Genomic DNA, 22,241 nt, shown 5'->3' with positions numbered 1-22,241 from the left:
GGGACTATGGAGGGCTCCCCTAGTGGTGACAGCAATAATTGCATCATCTAGTGAAAGGAATATGGAGGGCTCCACCTAGTGGTGACACCAACAATTGCATCATCTAGGGAAGGGAATATGGAGGGCTCCACCTAGTGGTGACAGCAATAATTGCATCATCTAGTGAAGGGAATATGGAGGGCTCCACCTAGTGGTGACAGCAATAATTGCATCAACTAAAAAGGGAATATGGAGGGCTCCCCCTAGTGGTGACAGCAATAATTGCATCATCTAAAGAAGGGACTATGGAGGGCTCCACCTAGTGGTGATAGCAATAATTGTATCATCTAGTGAAGGGAATATGGAGGGCTCCACCTAGTGGTGACAGCAATAATTGCATCATCTAAAGAAGGGACTATGGAGGGCTCCACCTAGTGGTGACAGCAACAATTGCATTATCTAAAGAAGGGACTATGGAGGGCTCCACCTAGTGGTGACAGCAACAATTGCATTATCTAAAGAAGGGACTATGGAGGGCTCTAACTAGAATATGGAGGGATCCACCTAGTGGTGAAAGTAATAATTGTATCATCTGAAGAAGGGAATATGGAGGGCTCCACCTAGTGGTGACAGCAATAACTGCATCATCTAGTGAAGGGAGTACGGAGGCTCCCCCTAGTGGTGACAGCAATAATTGTATCATCTAGAGAAGGGAATATGGAGGGCTCCATCTAGTGGTGACAGCAACAATTGCATCATCTAAAAAAGGGAATATGGAGGGCTCCACCTAGGGGTGACAGCAATAATTGCATCATCTAAAGAAGGGAATATGAAGGGCTCCAACTAGTGGTGACAGGAATAATTGCATCATCTAGTGAAGGGAATATGGAGGGCTCCACCTAGTGGTGAAAGCAATAATTGTATCATCTAGTGAAGGGAGTACGGAGGGCTCCCCCTAGTGGTGACAGAAATAATTGTATCATCTAAAGAAGGGACTATGGAGGGCTCGACCTAGTGGTGACAGCAACAATTTCATCATCTAGAGAAGGGAATAAGGAGGGCTCCACCTAGTGGTGACAGCAATATTTGCATCATCTAAAAAGGGAATATGGAGGGCTCCCCCTAGTGGTGACAGCAATAATTGCATCATCTAGGGAAAGGAATATGGAGGGCTCCACCTAGTGGTGACAGCTATAATTGCATCATCTAGTGAAGGGAATATGGAGGGCTCCACCTACTGTTGACAGCAATAATTGCATCATTTAGCGAAGGGAATATGGAGGGCTCCACCTAGTGGTGAAAGCAATAATTGTATCATCTAAAGAAGGGAATATGGAGGGCTCTAACTAGTGGTGACAGCAATAATTGCATCATCTAGAGAAGGGAATATGGAGGGCTCCACCTAGTGGTGACAGCAATAATTGCATCATCTAGTGAAGGAAATAAGGAGGGCTCCACCTAGTGGTGACAGCAATAATTGTATCATCTAGAGAAGGGAATATGGAGGGCTCCACCTAGTCGTGACAGCAACAATTGAATCATCTAATGAAGGGACTATGGAGGGCTCCACCTAGTGGTGACAGCAATAATTGCATCATCTAAAAAGGGAATATGGAGGGCTCCACCTAGTGGTGACAGCAACAATTGCATCATCTAGAGAAGGGAATATGGAGGGCTCCACCTAGTGGTGACAGCAATAATTGCATCATCTAAAAAGGGAATATGGAGGGCTCCACCTAGTGGTGACAGCAACAATTGCATCATCTAAAAAAGGGAATATGGAGGGCTCCACCTAGTGGTCACAGCAACAATTGCATCATCTAAAGAAGGGAATATGGAGGGCTCCAACTAGTGGTGACAGCAATAACTGCATCATCTAAAAAAGGGAATATGGAGGGCTCCACATAGTGGTGCCAGCAATAATTGTATCATCTAGAGAAGGGAATATGGAGGGCTCCCCCTAGTGGTGACACCAATAATTGCATCATCTTGTGAAGGGAATATGGAGGGCTCCCCCTAGTGGTGACAGCAATAATTGCATCATCTAAAGAAGGGACTATGGAGGGCTCCACCTAGTGGTGACAGCAATAATTGCATCATCTAGTGAAGGGAATATGGAGGGCTCCCCCTAGTGGTGACAGAAATAATTGTATCATCTAAAGAAGGGACTATGGAGGGCTCCACCTAGTGGTGACAGCAATAATTGTATCATCTAGAGAAGGGAATATAGAGGGCTCCCCCTAGTGGTGACAGCAATAATTGCATCATCTAGTGAAGGGAATATGGAGGGTTCCACCTAGTGGTGACAGCAATAATTGCATCATCTAGTGAAGGGAATATGGAGGGCTCCACCTAGTGGTGACATCAATAATTGTATCATCTAGAGAAGGGAATATGGAGGGCTCCCCCTAGTGGTGACATCAATAATTGCATCATCTTGTGAAGGGAATATGGAGGGCTCCACCTAGTGGTGACAGCAATAATTGCATCATCTAGTGAAGGGACTATGGAGGACTCCACCTAGTGGTGACAGCAATAATTGCATCATCTAAAGAAGGGACTATGGAGGGCTCCACCTAGTGGTGACAGCAATAATTGTATCATCTAGAGAAGGGAATATGGAGGGCTCCACCTAGTGGTGACAGCAATAATTGCATCATCTAGTGAAGGGACTATGGAGGGCTCCACCTAGTGGTGACAGCAATAATTGTATCATCTAGAGAAGGGAATATGGAGGGCTCCACCTAGTGGTGACAGCAATAATTGTATCATCTAGAGAAGGGAATATGGAGGGCTCCACCTAGTGGTGACAGCAACAATTGCATCATCTAGAGAAGGGAATATGGAGGGCTCCACCTAGTGGTGACAGCAATAATTGCATCATCTAAAAAGGGAATATGGAGGGCTCCACCTAGTGGTGACAGCAACAATTTCATCATCTAGAGAAGGGAATATGGAGGGCTCCACCTAGTGGTGACAGCAACAATTTCATCATCTAGTGAAGGGAATAAGGAGGGCTCCACCTAGTGGTGAAAGCAATAATTGTATCATCTAAAGAAGGGAATATGGAGGGCTCCACCTAGTGGTGACAGCAATAACTGCATCATCTAGTGAAGGTAGTACGGAGGGCTCCCCCTAGTGGTGACAGAAATAATTGTATCATCTAAAGAAGGGACTATGGAGGGCTCCACCTAGTGGTGACAGCAACAATTGCATCATCTAGAGAAGGGAATATGGAGGGCTCCCCCTAGTGGTGACAGCAATAATTGCATCATCTAAAGAAGGGACTATGGAGGGCTCCACCTAGTGGTGACAGCAATAATTGCATCATCTAGTGAAGGGAATATGGAGGGCTCCCCCTAGTGGTGACAGAAATAATTGTATCATCTAAAGAAGGGACTATGGAGGGCTCCACCTAGTGGTGACAGCAATAATTGTATCATCTAGAGAAGGGAATATAGAGGGCTCCCCCTAGTGGTGACAGCAATAATTGCATCATCTAGTGAAGGGAATATGGAGGGTTCCACCTAGTGGTGACAGCAATAATTGCATCATCTAGTGAAGGGAATATGGAGGGCTCCACCTAGTGGTGACATCAATAATTGTATCATCTAGAGAAGGGAATATGGAGGGCTCCCCCTAGTGGTGACATCAATAATTGCATCATCTTGTGAAGGGAATATGGAGGGCTCCACCTAGTGGTGACAGCAATAATTGCATCATCTAGTGAAGGGACTATGGAGGACTCCACCTAGTGGTGACAGCAATAATTGCATCATCTAAAGAAGGGACTATGGAGGGCTCCACCTAGTGGTGACAGCAATAATTGTATCATCTAGAGAAGGGAATATGGAGGGCTCCACCTAGTGGTGACAGCAATAATTGCATCATCTAGTGAAGGGACTATGGAGGGCTCCACCTAGTGGTGACAGCAATAATTGTATCATCTAGAGAAGGGAATATGGAGGGCTCCACCTAGTGGTGACAGCAATAATTGTATCATCTAGAGAAGGGAATATGGAGGGCTCCACCTAGTGGTGACAGCAACAATTGCATCATCTAGAGAAGGGAATATGGAGGGCTCCACCTAGTGGTGACAGCAATAATTGCATCATCTAAAAAGGGAATATGGAGGGCTCCACCTAGTGGTGACAGCAACAATTTCATCATCTAGAGAAGGGAATATGGAGGGCTCCACCTAGTGGTGACAGCAATAATTGCATCATCTAGTGAAGGGAATAAGGAGGGCTCCACCTAGTGGTGAAAGCAATAATTGTATCATCTAAAGAAGGGAATATGGAGGGCTCCACCTAGTGGTGACAGCAATAACTGCATCATCTAGTGAAGGTAGTACGGAGGGCTCCCCCTAGTGGTGACAGAAATAATTGTATCATCTAAAGAAGGGACTATGGAGGGCTCCACCTAGTGGTGACAGCAACAATTGCATCATCTAGAGAAGGGAATATGGAGGGCTCCACCTAGTGGTGACAGCAATAATTGCATCATCTAAAAAGGGAATATGGAGGGCTCCCCTAGTGATGACAGCAATAATTGCATCATCTAGTGAAAGGAATATGGAGGGCTCCACCTAGTGGTGACACCAACAATTGCATCATCTAGGGAAGGGAATATGGAGGGCTCCACCTAGTGGTGACAGCAATAATTGCATCATCTAGTGAAAGGAATATGGAGGGCTCCACCTAGTGGTGACACCAACAATTGCATCATCTAGGGAAGGGAATATGGAGGGCTCCACCTAGTGGTGACAGCAATAATTGCATCATCTAGTGAAGGGAATATGGAGGGCTCCACCTAGTGGTGACAGCAATAATTGCATCAACTAAAAAGGGAATATGGAGGGCTCCCCCTAGTGGTGACAGCAATAATTGCATCATCTAAAGAAGGGACTATGGAGGGCTCCACCTAGTGGTGACAGCAATAATTGTATCATCTAGTGAAGGGAATATGGAGGGCTCCACCTAGTGGTGACAGCAATAATTGCATCATCTAAAGAAGGGACTATGGAGGGCTCCACCTAGTGGTGACAGCAACAATTGCATCATCTAAAGAAGGGACTATGGAGGGCTCTAACTAGAATATGGAGGGATCCACCTAGTGGTGAAAGTAATAATTCTATCATCTGAAGAAGGGAATATGGAGGGCTCCACCTAGTGGTGACAGCAATAACTGCATCATCTAGTGAAGGGAGTACGGAGGGCTCCCCCTAGTGGTGACAGCAATAATTGTATCATCTAGAGAAGGGAATATGGAGGGCTCCATCTAGTGGTGACAGCAACAATTGCATCATCTAAAAAAGGGAATATGGAGGGCTCCACCTAGTGGTGAAAGCAATAATTGTATCATCTAGTGAAGGGAGTACGGAGGGCTCCCCCTAGTGGTGACAGAAATAATTGTATCATCTAAAGAAGGGACTATGGAGGGCTCGACCTAGTGGTGACAGCAACAATTTCATCATCTAGAGAAGGGAATATGGAGGGCTCCACCTAGTGGTGACAGCAATATTTGCATCATCTAAAAAGGGAATATGGAGGGCTCCCCCTAGTGGTGACAGCAATAATTGCATCATCTAAAGAAGGGACTATGGAGGGCTCCACCTAGTGGTGACAGCAATAATTGCATCATCTAGTGAAAGGAATATGGAGGGCTCCACCTAGTGGTGACAGCAATAATTGCATCATCTAGTGAAGGGAATATGGAGGGCTCCACCTACTGGTGACAGCAATAATTGCATCATTTAGCGAAGGGAATATGGAGGGCTCCACCTAGTGGTGAAAGCAATAATTGTATCATCTAAAGAAGGGAATATGGAGGGCTCTAACTAGTGGTGACAGCAATAATTGCATCATCTAGTGAAGGGAATATTGAGGGCTCCACCTAGTGGTCACAGCAACAATTGCATCATCTAAAGAAGGGACTATGGAGGGCTCCACCTAGTGGTGACAACAACAATTGCATCTCTAGAGAAGGGAATATGGAGGGCTCCACCTAGTGGTGACAGCAATAATTGCATCATCTAAAAAGGGAATATGGAGGGCTCCCCCTAGCGGTGACAGCAATAATTGCATCATCTAAAGAAGGACTATGGAGGGCTCCACCTAGTGGTGAGAGCAATAATTGCATCATCTAGTGAAAGGAATATGGAGGGCTCCACCTAGTGGTGACAGCAATAATTGTATCATCTAGAGAAGGGAATATGGAGGGCTCCACCTAGTGGTGACAGCAATAATTGCATCATCTAGTGAAGGGAATATGGAGGGCTCCACCTACTGGTGACAGCAATAATTGCATCATTTAGCGAAGGGAATATGGAGGGCTCCACCTAGTGGTGAAAGCAATAATTTTATCATCTAAAGAAGGGAATATGGAGGGCTCTAACTAGTGGTGACAGCAATAATTGCATCATTTAGCGAAGGGAATATGGAGGGCCCCACCTAGTGGTGAAAGCAATAATTGTATCATCTAAAGAAGGGAATATGGAGGGCTCTAACTAGTGGTGACAGGAACAATTGCATCATCTAAAGAAGGGAATATGGAGGGCTCCACCTAGTGGTGACAGCAACAATTGCATCATCTAGAGAAGGGAATATGGAGGGCGCCACCTAGTGGTGACAGCAACAATTGCATCATCTAAAAAAGGGAATATGGAGGGCTCCACCTAGTGGTCACAGCAACAATTGCATCATCTAAAGAAGGGAATATGGAGGGCTCCAACTAGTGGTGACAGCAATAATTGCATCATCTAAAAAAGGGAATATGGAGGGCTCCACATAGTGGTGCCAGCAATAATTGTATCATCTAGAGAAGGGAATATGGAGGGCTCCACATAGTGGTGACAGCAATAATTGCATCATATAGTGAAGGGAATATGGAGGGCTCCCCCTAGTGGTGACAGCAATAATTGTATCATCTAGAGAAGGGAATATGGAGGGCTCCACCTAGTGGTGACAGCAATAATTGCATCATCTAGTGAAGGGAATATGGAGGGCTCCCCCTAGTGGTGACAGCAACAATTGCATCATCTAGAGAAGGGAATATGGAGGCCCCCCCACTAGTGGTGACAGCAATAATTGCATCATCTAAAGAAGGGACTATGGAGGGCTCCACCTAGTGGTGACAGCAATAACTGCATCATCTAAAAAGGGACTATGGAGGGCTCCACCTAGTGGTGACAGCAATAATTGCATCATCTAAAAAAGGGAATATGGAGGGCTCCACCTAGGGGTGACAGCAATAATTGCATCATCTAAAGAAGGGACTCTAGAGGGCTCCACTTACTGGTGACAGCAATAATTGCATCATCTAAAGAAGGGAATATGAAGGGCTCCAACTAGTGGTGACAGCAATAATTGCATCATCTAGTGAAGGGAATATGGAGGGCTCCCCCTAGTGGTGACAGCAATAATTGCATCATCTAGTGAAGGGAATAAGGAGGGCTCCACCTAGTGGTGACAGCAATAATTGCATCATCTAAAGAAGGGACTATGGAGGGCTCCACCTACTGGTGACAGCAATAATTGCATCATCTAAAGAAGGGAATATGAAGGGCTCCAACTAGTGGTGACAGCAATTATTGCATCATCTAGTGAAGGGAATATGGAGGGCTCTACCTAGTGGTGACAGCAACAATTGCATCATCTAAAGAAGGAACTATGGAGGGCTCCACCTAGTGGTGACAGCAACAATTGCATCATCTAAAAAAGGGAATATGGAGGGCTCCACCTAGTGGTGACAGCAACAATTGCATCATCTAAAAAGGGAATATGGAGGGCTCCACCTAGTGGTGACAGCAACAATTGCATCATCTAAAAAAGGGAATATGGAGGGCTCCACCTAGTGGTGACAGCAACAATTGCATCATCTAAAAAGGGCACTATGGAGGGCTCCACCTAGTGGTGACAGCAATAATTGCATCATCTAAAGAAGGGACTATGGAGGGCTCCACCTACTGGTGACAGCAATAATTGCATCATCTAAAGAAGGGAATATGGAGGGCTCCACCTAGTGGTGACAGCAATAATTGCATCATGTAGAGAAGGGACTATGGAGGGCTCCACCTAGTGGTGACAGCAATAATTGCATCATGTAGAGAAGGGACTATGGAGGGCTCCACCTAGTGGCGACAGCAATAATTGCATCATCTAGAGAAGGGAATATGGAGGGCTGCTCCCCCTACAGATGGAAGCTAGAATGGCAACATCTAAAGAAGGGAATATGAGCCCCCCCCATCCCCAGTGGAAGTAGTAAGAACTGCATCTAAAAAAAGGGAATATGAAGTGCTCCACCTAGTGGTGACAGTTAGAATTGTATCATGTAAAGAAGGGATCAAGGAGGACTCCCCCTAGCGGTGGTAGCTAGAATGGCAACATCTAAAAAATGGAATATGAAGCCCCCCACCCTAGTGGAATCAGCAAGAATTGCATCTAAAGAGAGGGATATGAAGGGCTCCACCTAGTGGTGGCAGCTAGAATTGTATAATCGAAAGAAGGGAATATGAAGAACTCCCTTTAGTGGAAGCAACAAGAATTGTTTCATCTAAAAGAAGGGAATATGGAGGGCTCCCCCTAATGAAAGGAGCAAGAAAAGGATCACCTAAAAAATGGTCTATGAGGGGCTCCTCCAGGAGATCACTAACCTGCGTAGACGTCGGTGTGCTGCAGGGTCATGTAGATATACGTCTGTAGCAGCAGCAGGGGCAGCGCCTGTAGTAAGACTTCTAGCAGCCGGAGGAGCGACAGGTCTCCCTGCTTCACCACCAGATCCTGCTCCTCGTTTGCACTTTCACCTTTTTCCCTGAGAACAAGTCGAAGAGAATCCACGTGTCTGTAAGGAAAGAGAAGCTAATGAGGAGCGGAGACCCCGGACCCCCTACCCTTACAACGGCCGGAGATCCTACTTTCTAACAACAAACAACAATATTCTCACATCCATCACAATTTTCTACATTTTAACATTTATTTTTGTTCCACTATGCGATAAAACTACATCAACTATCCTACAATTCAGTATCAAAGTACCGCTGCCTGCAGTCACCACTAGAGGGAGCTCACTGTGTCTACAGCTCCGCACTCCACAAGGAATCTGTCTGCAGTGAGCTCCCCCTGGTGGTGGCTGCAGGCAGCCTGCAATATTACGTCTGTGTGAAGGAAAGCAGCAAATAAAAGAAATCCATGATTCTGGACAGGTGATATTTTAGCTCGTGCTGCATTTTTCCTGTCAGAAATTTGTATCGTCTCTGTGCTTCTATTTGGTTCCTCCGGAACATTTTTGGTGTCTCCTCCACTTTTACAGCCTCAGAACCCATCCAGCCCATGAGGACCCCGGCATCCAGCTCTAGCATCACAGATACCTTTTCAGGATCCCAAGCTGCAAGACGTGAGCAAGACCTAGGAGGAAGCAATGCTGGTGCCCATCAGCCCGAAACCAGAGCAAACTGATCGCCTGTATCACACATCCAGGAAGGAGCAAACCGAGCGTCCACCCCGACCACAGGAACTGCGCAGAGACGAAGTAGTGAGCAACCGCCGCACACTCTGCCGAGAAAACACAACATCCAACGTTAATACAGCCCCTATGTACAAGAATATAACTATTATGATACTGCTCCCTATGTACAAGAATATAACTACTATAATACTGCCCCTATGTACAAGAATATAACTACTATAATACTGCCCCTATGTACAAGAAAATAACTACTATAAAACTGCCCCTATGTACAAGAATATAACTGCTATAATACTGCCCCTATGTACAAGAAAATAACTACTATAATACTGCCCCTATGTACAAGAATATAACTACTATAATACTGCCCCTATGTACAAGAATATAACTACTATAATACTGCTCCCTATGTACAAGAATATAACTACTATAATACTGCTCCCTATGTACAAGAATATAACTACTATAATACTGCTCCCTATGTACAAGAATATAACTACTATAATACTGCTCCCTATGTACAAGAATATAACTACTATAATACTGCTCCCTATGTACAAGAATATAACTACTATAATACTGCTCCCTATGTACAAGAATATAACTACTATAATACTGCTCCTTATGTACAAGAATATAACTACTATAATACTGCCCCCTATGTACAAGAATATAACTACTATAATACTGCCCCCTATGTACAAGAATATAACTACTATAATACTGCACACTATGTACAAGAATATAACTACTATAATACTGCACACTATGTACAAGAATATAACTACTATAATACTGCTCCTATGTACAAGAATATAACTACTATAATACTGCTCCTATGTACAAGAATATAACTACTATAATACTGCCTCCTATGTACAAGAATATAACTACTATAATACTGCCCCTATGTACAAGAATATAACTATTATGATACTGCTCCCTATGTACAAGAATATAACTACTATAATACTGCCCCTATGTACAAGAATATAACTATTATAATACTGCCCCTATGTACAAGAATATAACTACTATAATACTGCCCCTATGTACAAGAATATAACTACTATAATACTGCCCCTATGTACAAGAATATAACTACTATAATACTGCCCCTGTGTACAAGAATATAACTACTATAATACTGCTCCTATGTACAAGAATATAACTACTATAATACTGCCCCTGTGTACAAGAATATAACTACTATAATACTGCTCCTATGTACAAGAATATAACTACTATAATACTGCCCCTATGTACAAGAAAATAACTACTATAATACTGCCCCTATGTACAAGAAAATAACTACTATAATACTGCTCCTATGTACAAGAATATAACTACTATAATACTGCTCCCTATGTGCAAGAATATAACTACTATAATACTGCTCCCTAGGTGCAAGAATATAACTACTATAATACTGCTCCCTATGTACAAGAATATAACTACTATAATACTGCTCCCTATGTACAAGAATATAACTACTATAACACTGCTCCCTATGTACAAGAATATAACTACTATAATACTGCTCCTATGTACAAGAATATAACTACTATAATACTGCTCCCTATGTACAAGAATATAACTACTATAATACTGCTCCCTATGTACAAGAATATAACTACTATAATACTGCTCCTAAGTAGAAGAATATAACTACTATAATACTGCCCCCTTTGTACAAGAATATAACTAGTATAATACTTCCCCCTGTGTACAAGAATAACTACTATAATACTGCTCCCTATGTACAAGAATATAAGTACTATAATACTGCCCCCTATGTACAAGAATATAACTACTATAATACTGCCCCCTATGTACAAGAATATAACTACTATAATACTGCCCCCTTTGTACAAGAATATAACTAGTATAATACTGCCCCCTATGTACAAGAATATAACTACTATAATACTGCCCCCTATGTACAAGAATATAACTACTATAATACTGCCCCCTATGTACAAGAATATAACTACTATAATACTGCCCCTATGTATAAGAATATAACTACTATAATACTGTTCCTATGTACAAGAATATAACTACTATAATACTGCTCCTATGTACAAGAATATAACTACTATAATACTGCCCTCTATGTACAAGAATATAACTACTATAATACTGCCCCTATGTACAAGAATATAACTACTATAATACTGCCCCTATGTACAAGAATATAACTACTATAATACTGCTCCTATGTACAAGAATATAACTACTATAATACTGCTCCTATGTGCAAGAATATAACTACTATAATACTGCTCCCTATGTACAAGAATATAACTACTATAATACTGCTCCCTATGTACAAGAATATAACTACTATAATACTGCTCCCTATGTACAAGAATATAACTACTATAATACTGCTCCTATGTACAAGAATATAACTACTATAATACTGCTCCCTATGTACAAGAATATAACTACTATAATACTGCTCCCTATGTACAAGAATATAACTACTATAATACTGCTCCTAAGTAGAAGAATATAACTACTATAATACTGCCCCCTTTGTACAAGAATATAACTAGTATAATACTTCCCCCTGTGTACAAGAATATAACTACTATAATACTGCTCCTATGTACAAGAATATAACTACTATAATACTGCTCCCTATGTACAAGAATATAACTAGTATAATACTTCCCCCTGTGTACAAGAATATAACTACTATAATACTGCTCCCTATGTACAAGAAGTACTATAATACTGCCCCCTATGTACAAGAATATAACTACTATAATACTGCCCCCTATGTACAAGAATATAACTACTATAATACTGCCCCCTATGTACAAGAATATAACTACTATAATACTGCCCCCTTTGTACAAGAATATAACTAGTATAATACTGCCCCCTATGTACAAGAATATAACTACTATAATACTGCCCCCTATGTACAAGAATATAACTACTATAATACTGCCCCTATGTATAAGACTATAACTACTATAATACTGTTCCTATGTACAAGAATATAACTACTATAATACTGCTCCTATGTACAAGAATATAACTACTATAATACTGCCCCTATGTACAAGAATATAACTACTATAATACTGCCCTCTATGTACAAGAATATAACTACTATAATACTGCTCCTATGTACAAGAGTATAACTGTAGCGTCGGCGTCCCTGCCTCCTGCTAGGCAGGGACGCTGTTCCCCTCACCTCTCCGTGCCCGGCGTCTTCCTCCCGCTCTGCTGGCAGCGCGCGCTCTTTCCCGGCTACTGTGCTTAGGGCGCGCGCGCTCCCCCTCTCTTAAAGGGGCCGCGCACGCCGTCCTAAGCAGTCCCAGGCCAATGGCCGGAGGATCTCTCCATATATAAGGCACCTCCTCCAAAATGGAGGTGCCCGAGCAATGTTGTTGCATAGCCTATCACTCTGCTTCAGCCCTCAGGTCCCGTTATCAGATACCTGCCAGTTACCTGTCAGTTTCTTGCTTGATACGTGTCTTTCTGCTGACATTCCTGCGGTCCGACAGTCTGGCCCCTACCTTTCAGAGACCCGTCACTTCTCCTGCTACTCCCCCGGCGCACTCACCCGAGCCTATGCAGTTCGACTAGACCAAGATGGTCAAATCCAGTCAAGAGTTACGCTGAGCCGAGGGGAGCTGCTTCTACTGTGGCAGTAAGGAGCACCGGATCCGTTCCTGCCCGGAGAGGTCGGGAAACGCCTGTGTCTAGGATCGCTCAGAGAGGTCGTCCTAGACAAGAGTAAACCCTCTCCATCTCTGTTGCTGTCGGTCTCTGTCATCTGCGGGGAGAACCGTTATTTTGAACTAGCCCAACTTGACTCTGGAGCTGCCGGAAATCTCATTTCTCAGTCCCTGGTAGAGAAATACCGCATTCCGACCAAACCTCTGGCTGTACCCTTATCTGTCGCTCCCGTGGATGGGGGCCTCTTACCACATCCCATCCAACTCATCACCAAATCCATAACTCTGCAGGTGGGAATGCTGCACTCAGAGAGCATCTTCTTTCATGTTCTGCCTGGACTCTCTCACGCCCTCTTGCTAGGCCTACCTTGGCTTCAGAGACATGCACCCGTGCTTGATTGGCAGACCTGAGAAGTCCTTCGCTGGGGACAGGACTGCCATAAGACTTGTTTAGTTCCCGTCCATCCTGTCCGTCCTTCTCCTACCCCAGCCAATCTACCTGGTCTTCCGGTTCCCTATTGGTCTTATGCGGACGTCTTTAATAAAAAGGAGGCAGAGACACTACCCCCTCATAGACCATACGACTGCCCAATCGACCTGATACCCGGCGCTACTCCTCCCCGTGGGCGTATTTACCCTTTATCCGCTGCTGAGACCCGGTCCATGTCAGAATATATTGAGGAGAATCTGGCCCGGGGATTTATCCGGAAATATACCTCCCCGGCGGGAGCAGGCTTCTTCTTTGTTAAAAAGAAGGACGGCTCACTCCGTCCCTGTATAGACTATAGAGGCCTTAACCAGATCAAGGTGAAGAATAAATACCCCCTTCCGCTCATTCCGGAATTATTTGACCGTCTCAGGGGGGCTAGGATCTTCACCAAGCTGGACTTCCGTGGGGCCTATAACCTGGTCCGTATCCGTCAGGGGAATGAATGGAAGACGGCATTCAACACCCGGGACAGCCACTATGAATACCTGGTAATGCCCTTCGGTCTCTGTAACGCTCCCGCCGTCTTTCAAGAGTTGGTCAATGACATCTTCCGGGACCTTCTCTACTCCTGCGTAGTGGTGTACCTGGACGACATCTTGGTCTTCTCTCCGGATCTTCTCACTCACCGGAGGGATGTTCGTCAGGTTCTGCTCAGGCTCAGGCAGAACCACCTCTACGCTAAATAAGAGAAGTGCCTCTTTGAGCAGACCTCGCTTCCGTTTTTGGGCTACATAATCTCTCAGACCGGCCTACGAATGGATCCTGAGAAACTGTCTGCCATCCAGAAGTGGCCTCGACCAGAGGGGTTGAAGGCTATTCAGCGGTTCCTGGGCTTCGCCAACTACTACCGCCTCTTCATACCGCACTTCTCTTCCCGGACTGCCCCAATCTCTGCGCTCACCCGTAAGGGTACTAATCCCAGAGAATGGCCGCCCGAAGCAGAGGAAGCCTTTCTTTCCTTAAAACAGGCTTTCTCTTCCGCCCCGGTGCTGCATCGTCCGGACGGCAACAAACAATTCTTCCTGGAAGTTGATGCCTCCTCCTCTGGAGCCGGAGCGGTACTTACCCAAAAGTTGCCTTCCGGAAGAATGGTAACTTGCGGCTTCTTCTCCAAACTCTTCTCCTCTTCTGAACGCAACTATTCTATAGGAGACCGAGAGTTATTGGCCATTAAGCTGGCACTGGAGGAGTGGCGTTACCTGCTCGAGGGGGCTCTTCACCCGGTAATAATTTACACGGACCACAAGAAGTTGGCTTACCTCCAGAGTGCCCAGAGACTTAACCCGCGCCAAGCCCGGTGGTCCTTGTTTTTTGCTCGCTTTGATTTCGTTCTTCATTTTCGCCCGGCAGACAAAAATATCAAAGCTGACGCCTTGTCCCGATCCTTCCTGGTGTCTGATCTAGAGGAGGAACCTAAGCACATCATTGATCCCGCCAGAGTAATGCAGGTGGCCCCCGTGAATCTAAATAGTCTCCCTCCCCGTAAGACGTTCGTAACTGTACCTGATCGGGAGAAGGTCCTACACTGGGGTCACTCGTCTAGGCTAGTTGGCCACGCCGGTCAGAAAAAGACCCTCCAGCTTATTACCCGGCACTACTGGTGGCCTACCCTGCACAAGGACGTAATAGACTTTGTTTCAGCCTGTGTGTCCTGAGCCCGCAACAAGGTTCCGAGACACCTGCCAGCCGGTCGCCTCCTTCCTCTTCCAGTACCTGCTGCCCAGTGGCAGCATATAGCTATGGACTTTATAACAGATCTCCCTGTCTCTGCCGGTTGTACGGTCATTTGGGTGGTCGCTGACCGCTTTTCCAAGATGGCTCACTTCATTCCCCTGCCGGGCCTCCCGTCTGCACCCGAGCTGGCTAAAGACTTTATCTGCCACATCTTCCGTCTCCATGGCCTGCCCCTCCACATTTTGTCGGATCGTGGGGTTCAGTTCACCTCACGCTTCTGGAGAGCCACATGTAAGCTGCTAGACGTCACCCTGGACTTCTCCTCCGCTTACCACCCACAGTCCAATGGTCAAGTGGAGCGGATCAATCAGATCCTGACCAGTTACCTCCGACACTTCGTTAATGCCCACCATTCAGACTGGGTGGATCTATTACCATGGGCCGAATTCTCTTACAATAACCACGAGAGCGAATCTTCCTCCAAATCCCCGTTTTTTGTAGTCTTCGGTCAGCATCCTCGGATCCCATTTCCCGTCTCCACCTCGGTGGACAATCCGGCTGCGCAATCTCTCGTTAGTGAATTTTCCTCCATTTGGGAGAGTACCCGATCCGCACTCCTTCAGTCGTCCGAGCGGATGAAAAAACACGCTGACAAAAAACGCCTGGATCCTCCACAATTCCGTCTAAGTATGTCCGGCTCAAGATTCCTTCCTACAAGTTAGGGCCTCGGTTCATCGGCCCACTGGAAGTTATCAAACAAATCAACCTGGTGGCCTATAAATTGAAACTCCCGGCCAACTTGCGGATCCCTAACTCCTTCCATGTATCTCTCCTCAAACCCGTGATACTTAACTCTTTTTCCAAGTCTACAGGTACGCCCCCTGCTCCGGTTTCTGCTGAAAACGAGTTTGAGGTAGAGAACATTCTGGCCACCAAAAGGGTAAGAGGAAAGACATTTTTTCTAGTAGATTGGAAGGGGTTTGGTCCTGAGGAGAGAACGTGGGAGCCCCGGGAGAACATCCATGCCCCTCTCATCCTTGATAAATTTCTGTCTGGCCTAAAAAAGGGGGGGCATAAAGGGGGGGGGGGGGTACTGTAGCGTCGGCGTCCCTGCCTCCGCTGTTCCCCTCACCTCTCCGCTCCGCGCCCGGCGACTTCCTCCCGCTCTGCTGGCGGCGCGCGCTCCTTCCCGGCCACTGTGCTTAGGGCGCGCGCTCCCCCTCTCTTAAAGGGGCCGCGCGCCGTCCTAAGGAGTCCCAGGCCAATGGCTGGAGGATCTCTACATATATAAGGCACCTCCTCCAAAATGGAGGTGCTCGAGCAATGTTGTTGCATAGCCTATCACTCTGCTTCAGCCCTCAGGTCCCGTTACCAGATACCTGCCAGTTACCTGTCAGTTTCCTGCTTGATACGTGTCTTTCTGCTGACATTCCTGCGGTCCGACAGTCTGCCTACCAGCCCTGCCAGTCTGTCTATGGACCTGTCTGCCCGCTCACCTGGGAGCGCTCACCTGCTACCTGCCTGCTAGCCTACCTGGAGGCCCTGCCGTCACGTGCTGTGACCACCTGCCTGTCCAGAGACTCTTACCCGCTCACCTGCCTGCTAGCCTACCTGGAGGCTCAGCCGTCACTTGCTGTGACCACCTGCCTGTCCAGAGACTCTTACCCGCTCACCTGCTACCTGCCTGCTAGCTTACCTGGAGGCTCAGCCATCACTTGCTGTGACCACCTGCCTGTCCAGAGACTCTTACCCGCTCACCTGGGAGCGTCCACCTGCTACCTGCCTGCTAGCCTACCTGGAGGCTCAGCCGTCACTTGCCGTGACCTCCTGCCCTCTTACCCAGAGACTGTCCCCGTCACTTGCCGTGACCTCCTGCCCTCTTACCCAGAGACTGTCCCCGTCACTAGCCGTGACTGCCTGCCCGCCTTCCCTGGGAGCCACCCACTTCCTTACAAGGACTGCCCTTTTGTATAGTTGCTCAGAGGTTCCACCTCCCAGACCCGTTACAATAACTACTATAATACTGCCCCCTATGTACAAGAATATAACTACTATAATACTGCCCCCTATGTACAAGAATATAACTGCTATAATACTGCCCCTATGTACAAGAATATAACTACTATAATACTGCCCCTATGTACAAGAATATAACTGCTATAATACTGCCCCTATGTACAAGAATATAACTACTATAATACTGCTCCTACGTACAAGAATATAACTACTATAATACTGCCTCCTATGTACAAGAATATAACTACTATAATACTGCCTCCTATGTACAAGAATATAACTACTATAATACTGCCTCCTATGTACAAGAATATAACTACTATAATACTGCCTCCTATGTACAAGAATATAACTACTATAATACTGCCTCCTATGTACAAGAATATAACTACTATAATACTGCCTCCTATGTACAAGAATATATCTACTATAATACTGCCCCTATGTACAAGAATATAACTACTATAATACTGCCCCCTATGTACAAGAATATAACTACTATAATACTGCCCCCTATGTACAAGAATATAACTACTATAATACTGCCCCCTATGTACAAGAATATAACTACTATAATACTGCCCCCTATGTACAAGAATATAACTACTATAATACTGCCCCCTATGTACAAGAATATAACTACTATAATACTGCCCCCTATGTACAAGAATATAACTACTATAATACTGCTCCCTATGTACAAGAATATAACTACTATAATACTGCTCCCTATGTACAAGAATATAACTACTATAATACTGCTCCCTATGTACAAGAATATAACTACTATAATACTGCTCCCTATGTACAAGAATATAACTACTATAATACTGCTCCCTATGTACAAGAATATAACTACTATAATACTGCTCCCTATGTACAAGAATATAACTACTATAATACTGCCCCTATGTACAAGAATATAACTACTATAATACTGTCCCTAGGTCAAGAATATAACTACTATAATACTGCTCCTATGTACAAGAATATAACTGCTATAATACTGCCCCTATGTACAAGAATATAACTACTATAATACTGCTCCTATGTACAAGAATATAACTACTATAATACTGCCTCCTACGTACAAGAATATAACTACTATAATACTGCCTCCTATGTACAAGAATATAACTACTATAATACTGCCTCCTATGTACAAGAATATAACTACTATAATACTGCCTCCTATGTACAAGAATATAACTACTATAATACTGCCTCCTATGTACAAGAATATAACTACTATAATACTGCCTCCTATGTACAAGAATATAACTACTATAATACTGCCTCCTATGTACAAGAATATAACTACTATAATACTGCCTCCTATGTACAAGAATATAACTACTATAATACTGCCTCCTATGTACAAGAATATAACTACTATAATACTGCCTCCTATGTACAAGAATATATCTACTATAATACTGCCCCTATGTACAAGAATATAACTACTATAATACTGCCCCCTATGTACAAGAATATAACTACTATAATACTGCCCCCTATGTACAAGAATATAACTACTATAATACTGCCCCCTATGTACAAGAATATAACTACTATAATACTGCCCCCTATGTACAAGAATATAACTACTATAATACTGCCCCCTATGTACAAGAATATAACTACTATAATACTGCCCCCTATGTACAAGAATATAACTACTATAATACTGCCCCCTATGTACAAGAATATAACTACTATAATACTGCCCCCTATGTACAAGAATATAACTACTATAATACTGCCCCCTATGTACAAGAATATAACTACTATAATACTGCCCCCTATATACAAGAATATAACTACTATGATACTGCCCCCTATATACAAGAATATAACTACTATGATACTGCCCCCTATATACAAGAATATAACTACTATAATACTGCCTCCTATGTACAAGAATATAACTACTATAATACTGCTCCCATGTACAAGAATATAACTACTATAATACTGCCCCCTATGTACAAGAATATAACTACTATAATACTGCCCCCTATGTACAAGAATATAACTACTATAATACTGCCCCCTATATACAAGAATATAACTACTATGATACTGCCCCCTATATACAAGAATATAACTACTATGATACTGCCCCCTATATACAAGAATATAACTACTATAATACTGCCTCCTATGTACAAGAATATAACTACTATAATACTGCTCCCATGTACAAGAATATAACTACTATAATACTGCCCCCTATGTACAAGAATATAACTACTATAATACTGCCCTCCTAGTATATTCCCTGTGAGTGCAGTGTCCCCGTCTGGTGACCTCAGGACGTGTCACTTTATCCCGGACCAGTAGATAATAAATCCGCTCTCATCTATTATGTATCAGACGTGTCTCCACAGAGAGGTCAGAACACCTGATCCGATGCTGCTGCTGGAGGCCATGAAAGAGGAGATGTGCCTGGAAACTGCTGTGTGCACTGAGCGCGGAGCAACAAGAAACCCTAAGTACTACAACTCCCATTATCCCCAGTGATTGGGGCCCTTCACTTTCCTGCTGATTTTACATTGTATTAAACACTTTTTTATTGGCTACATCTGCACTTGGAAGAGCCAGTCACACCCCTGCACTGACACTGGGGGGTCCAGGAGAGCTGGGTCACACCCCTGCACTGACACTGGGGGGGGGTCCAGGAGAGCTGGGTCACACCCCTGCACTGACACTGGGGGGGGGGGGTCCAGGAGAGCTGGGTCACACCCCTGCACTGACACTGGGGGGGGGTCCAGGAGAGCTGGGTCACACCCCTGCACTGACACTGGGGGGGGTCCAGGAGAGCTGGGTCACACCCCTGCACTGACACTGGGGGGGGGGGGTCCAGGAGAGCTGGGTCACACCCCTGCACTGACACTGGGGGGGGGGGGTCCAGGAGAGCTGGGTCACACCCCTGCACTGACACTGGAGGGGGGGTCCAGGAGAGCTGGGTCACACCCCTGCACTGACACTGGGGGGGGGGTCCAGGAGAGCTGGGTCACACCCCTGCACTGACACTGGGGGGGGGTCCAGGAGAGCTGGGTCACACCCCTGCACTGACACTGGGGGGGGTCCAGGAGAGCTGGGTCACACCCCTGCACTGACACTGGGGGTCCAGGAGAGCTGGGTCACAGCCCTACACTGATACTCGGGGTCCAGGAGAGCTGGGTCACAGCCCTACACTGATACTCGGGGTCTAGGAGAGCTGGGTCACAGTCCTACACTGATACTGGGGGTCCAGGAGAGCTGGGTCACAGCCCTACACTGATACTGGGGGTCCAGGAGAGCTGGGTCACAGCCCTACACTGATACTGGGGGTCCAGGAGAGCTGGGTCACAGCCCTACACTGATACTGGGGGTCCAGGAGAGCTGGGTCACAGCCCTACACTGATACTGGGGGTCCAGGAGAGCTGGGTCACAGCCCTACACTGATACTGGGGGTCCAGGAGAGCTGGGTCACAGCCCTACACTGATACTGGGGGTCCAGGAGAGCTGGGTCACAGCCCTACACTGATACTGGGGGTCCAGGAGAGCTGGGTCACAGCCCTACACTGATACTGGGGGTCCAGGAGAGCTGGGTCACAGCCCTACACTGATACTGGGGGTCCAGGAGAGCTGGGTCACAGCCCTACACTGATACTGGGGGTCCAGGAGAGCTGGGTCACAGCCCTACACTGATACTGGGGGTCCAGGAGAGCTGGGTCACAGCCCTACACTGATACTGGGGGTCCAGGAGAGCTGGGTCACAGCCCTACACTGATACTGGGGGTCCAGGAGAGCTGGGTCACAGGCCTACACTGATACTGGGGGGTCCAGGAGAGGTTTCCATTCACTGACAGCAGCAGAGGTCTTATAAACAAACGGCAGAAATAGATTTTGCACCAATCAGTGATCAGCTCGGACATTATCATTACTACAGGGGTCCTGAGACCCCCCCAACTGCAGAGGACCCCTTCATTTAAAGGGATATTCCATGCAAAACTAAGTTGTGCACGAGTCGTCCCCAGTCCTCCACTCCGCTCAGTGAGTGCCGGGAGCAGCGGCGCTGAATCACACTCACCCGCCGCCCGCTCCGCCAGGTACAGCACCAGGGACACCGCCGCCAGCCAGCCGATCCCCCCGGCGGCCGCCATCCTGCTCCGCCGGCCCTACCCCGGGATCCGTATTTACCGCTTTCCCGCTATCCCGCCACTCACGATGCTGACTCCGCCCACACCAAGTGTCACTCACCATACTGACCACGCCTCTACGCTAAGAGTTAGCGCTCACTTTACTTCAGTGACAAAGCTCGGGGTGGATAAAACCACCAAAACACCACGCCCATAACATAATATATTAAGGAATAATCCCGCCCCCCAAAATTGTCCCCATACTCCCCGCCTGCCTGCCCTCCCGATAAAGGCCCCGCCCAGTTTCTTGACCACGCCTCTCATATATAGCTCCCGCCTCTACCCTTCAGTCTTTCTATACACACTGGAATGGCCAAGCTTGGTCACGTGATAAATTACGCACCGCCCCCCAGGCTGGTCTATCCATTGACTACACAGGGAGTCAGGCTCCTCCCAGTACACCCAGACCAACCAATCCATGGAAAGCCTCCGCCGGCGGCCATCTTACTCCACCCAGCTTTGTCCTTGGATCTGATTTCGGTACATGTTTGGAAAGGAAAAAAATATGGACTGTAGAAATAGGGAAGAGGGAAAAGGCTGGCGGCCATTATATAGGGAATTAATGTGAACATAGCCATCAGGTTTTGCAGCGTTTTTAGTGAAAAACAGCAAGTACAGCAGTATGTGAAAAAAAAATTATTTTTGAGATTTTCTCGTTTACCATCTTGTCTTGGTCACCAATGGCACTTACTTTCACACTTTGGTCCGCCATTGCATTGCTCAGGCATTGTT

General features: G+C 45.8%; 1 protein-coding gene across 2 annotated transcripts in view; it reads right to left on the bottom strand.

Annotated features, from left to right (window-relative positions):
* XKR5 (XK related 5) overlaps window positions 1-21,558 on the bottom strand; it is a 49,072-nt gene extending 27,514 nt beyond the window's left edge. For both annotated transcript variants that reach the window (XM_073673905.1, XM_073673907.1), the window contains exons 1-3: window positions 21,401-21,558; window positions 9,347-9,530; window positions 8,633-8,820 (exon numbers count right to left, since the gene is read on the bottom strand). In XM_073673905.1, coding sequence (XP_073530006.1) covers window positions 8,633-8,820; window positions 9,347-9,530; window positions 21,401-21,473 — 445 coding nt within the window. In that variant the 5' untranslated portion in view covers window positions 21,474-21,558. The remainder of the gene's footprint in view (window positions 1-8,632; window positions 8,821-9,346; window positions 9,531-21,400) is intronic.
* Between the last annotated feature and the right edge of the window lie 683 nt (window positions 21,559-22,241).

This window comes from Phyllobates terribilis, unplaced genomic scaffold (genome assembly GCF_046119375.1).
Source record: "Phyllobates terribilis strain yellow unplaced genomic scaffold, ASM4611937v1 Scaffold_3__8_contigs__length_932513732, whole genome shotgun sequence".
Taxonomy (NCBI): Eukaryota; Metazoa; Chordata; class Amphibia; order Anura; family Dendrobatidae; genus Phyllobates; species Phyllobates terribilis.
Note: the sequence above shows the minus strand (reverse complement) of the source record. Positions and strands in the feature narration are given on the sequence as shown.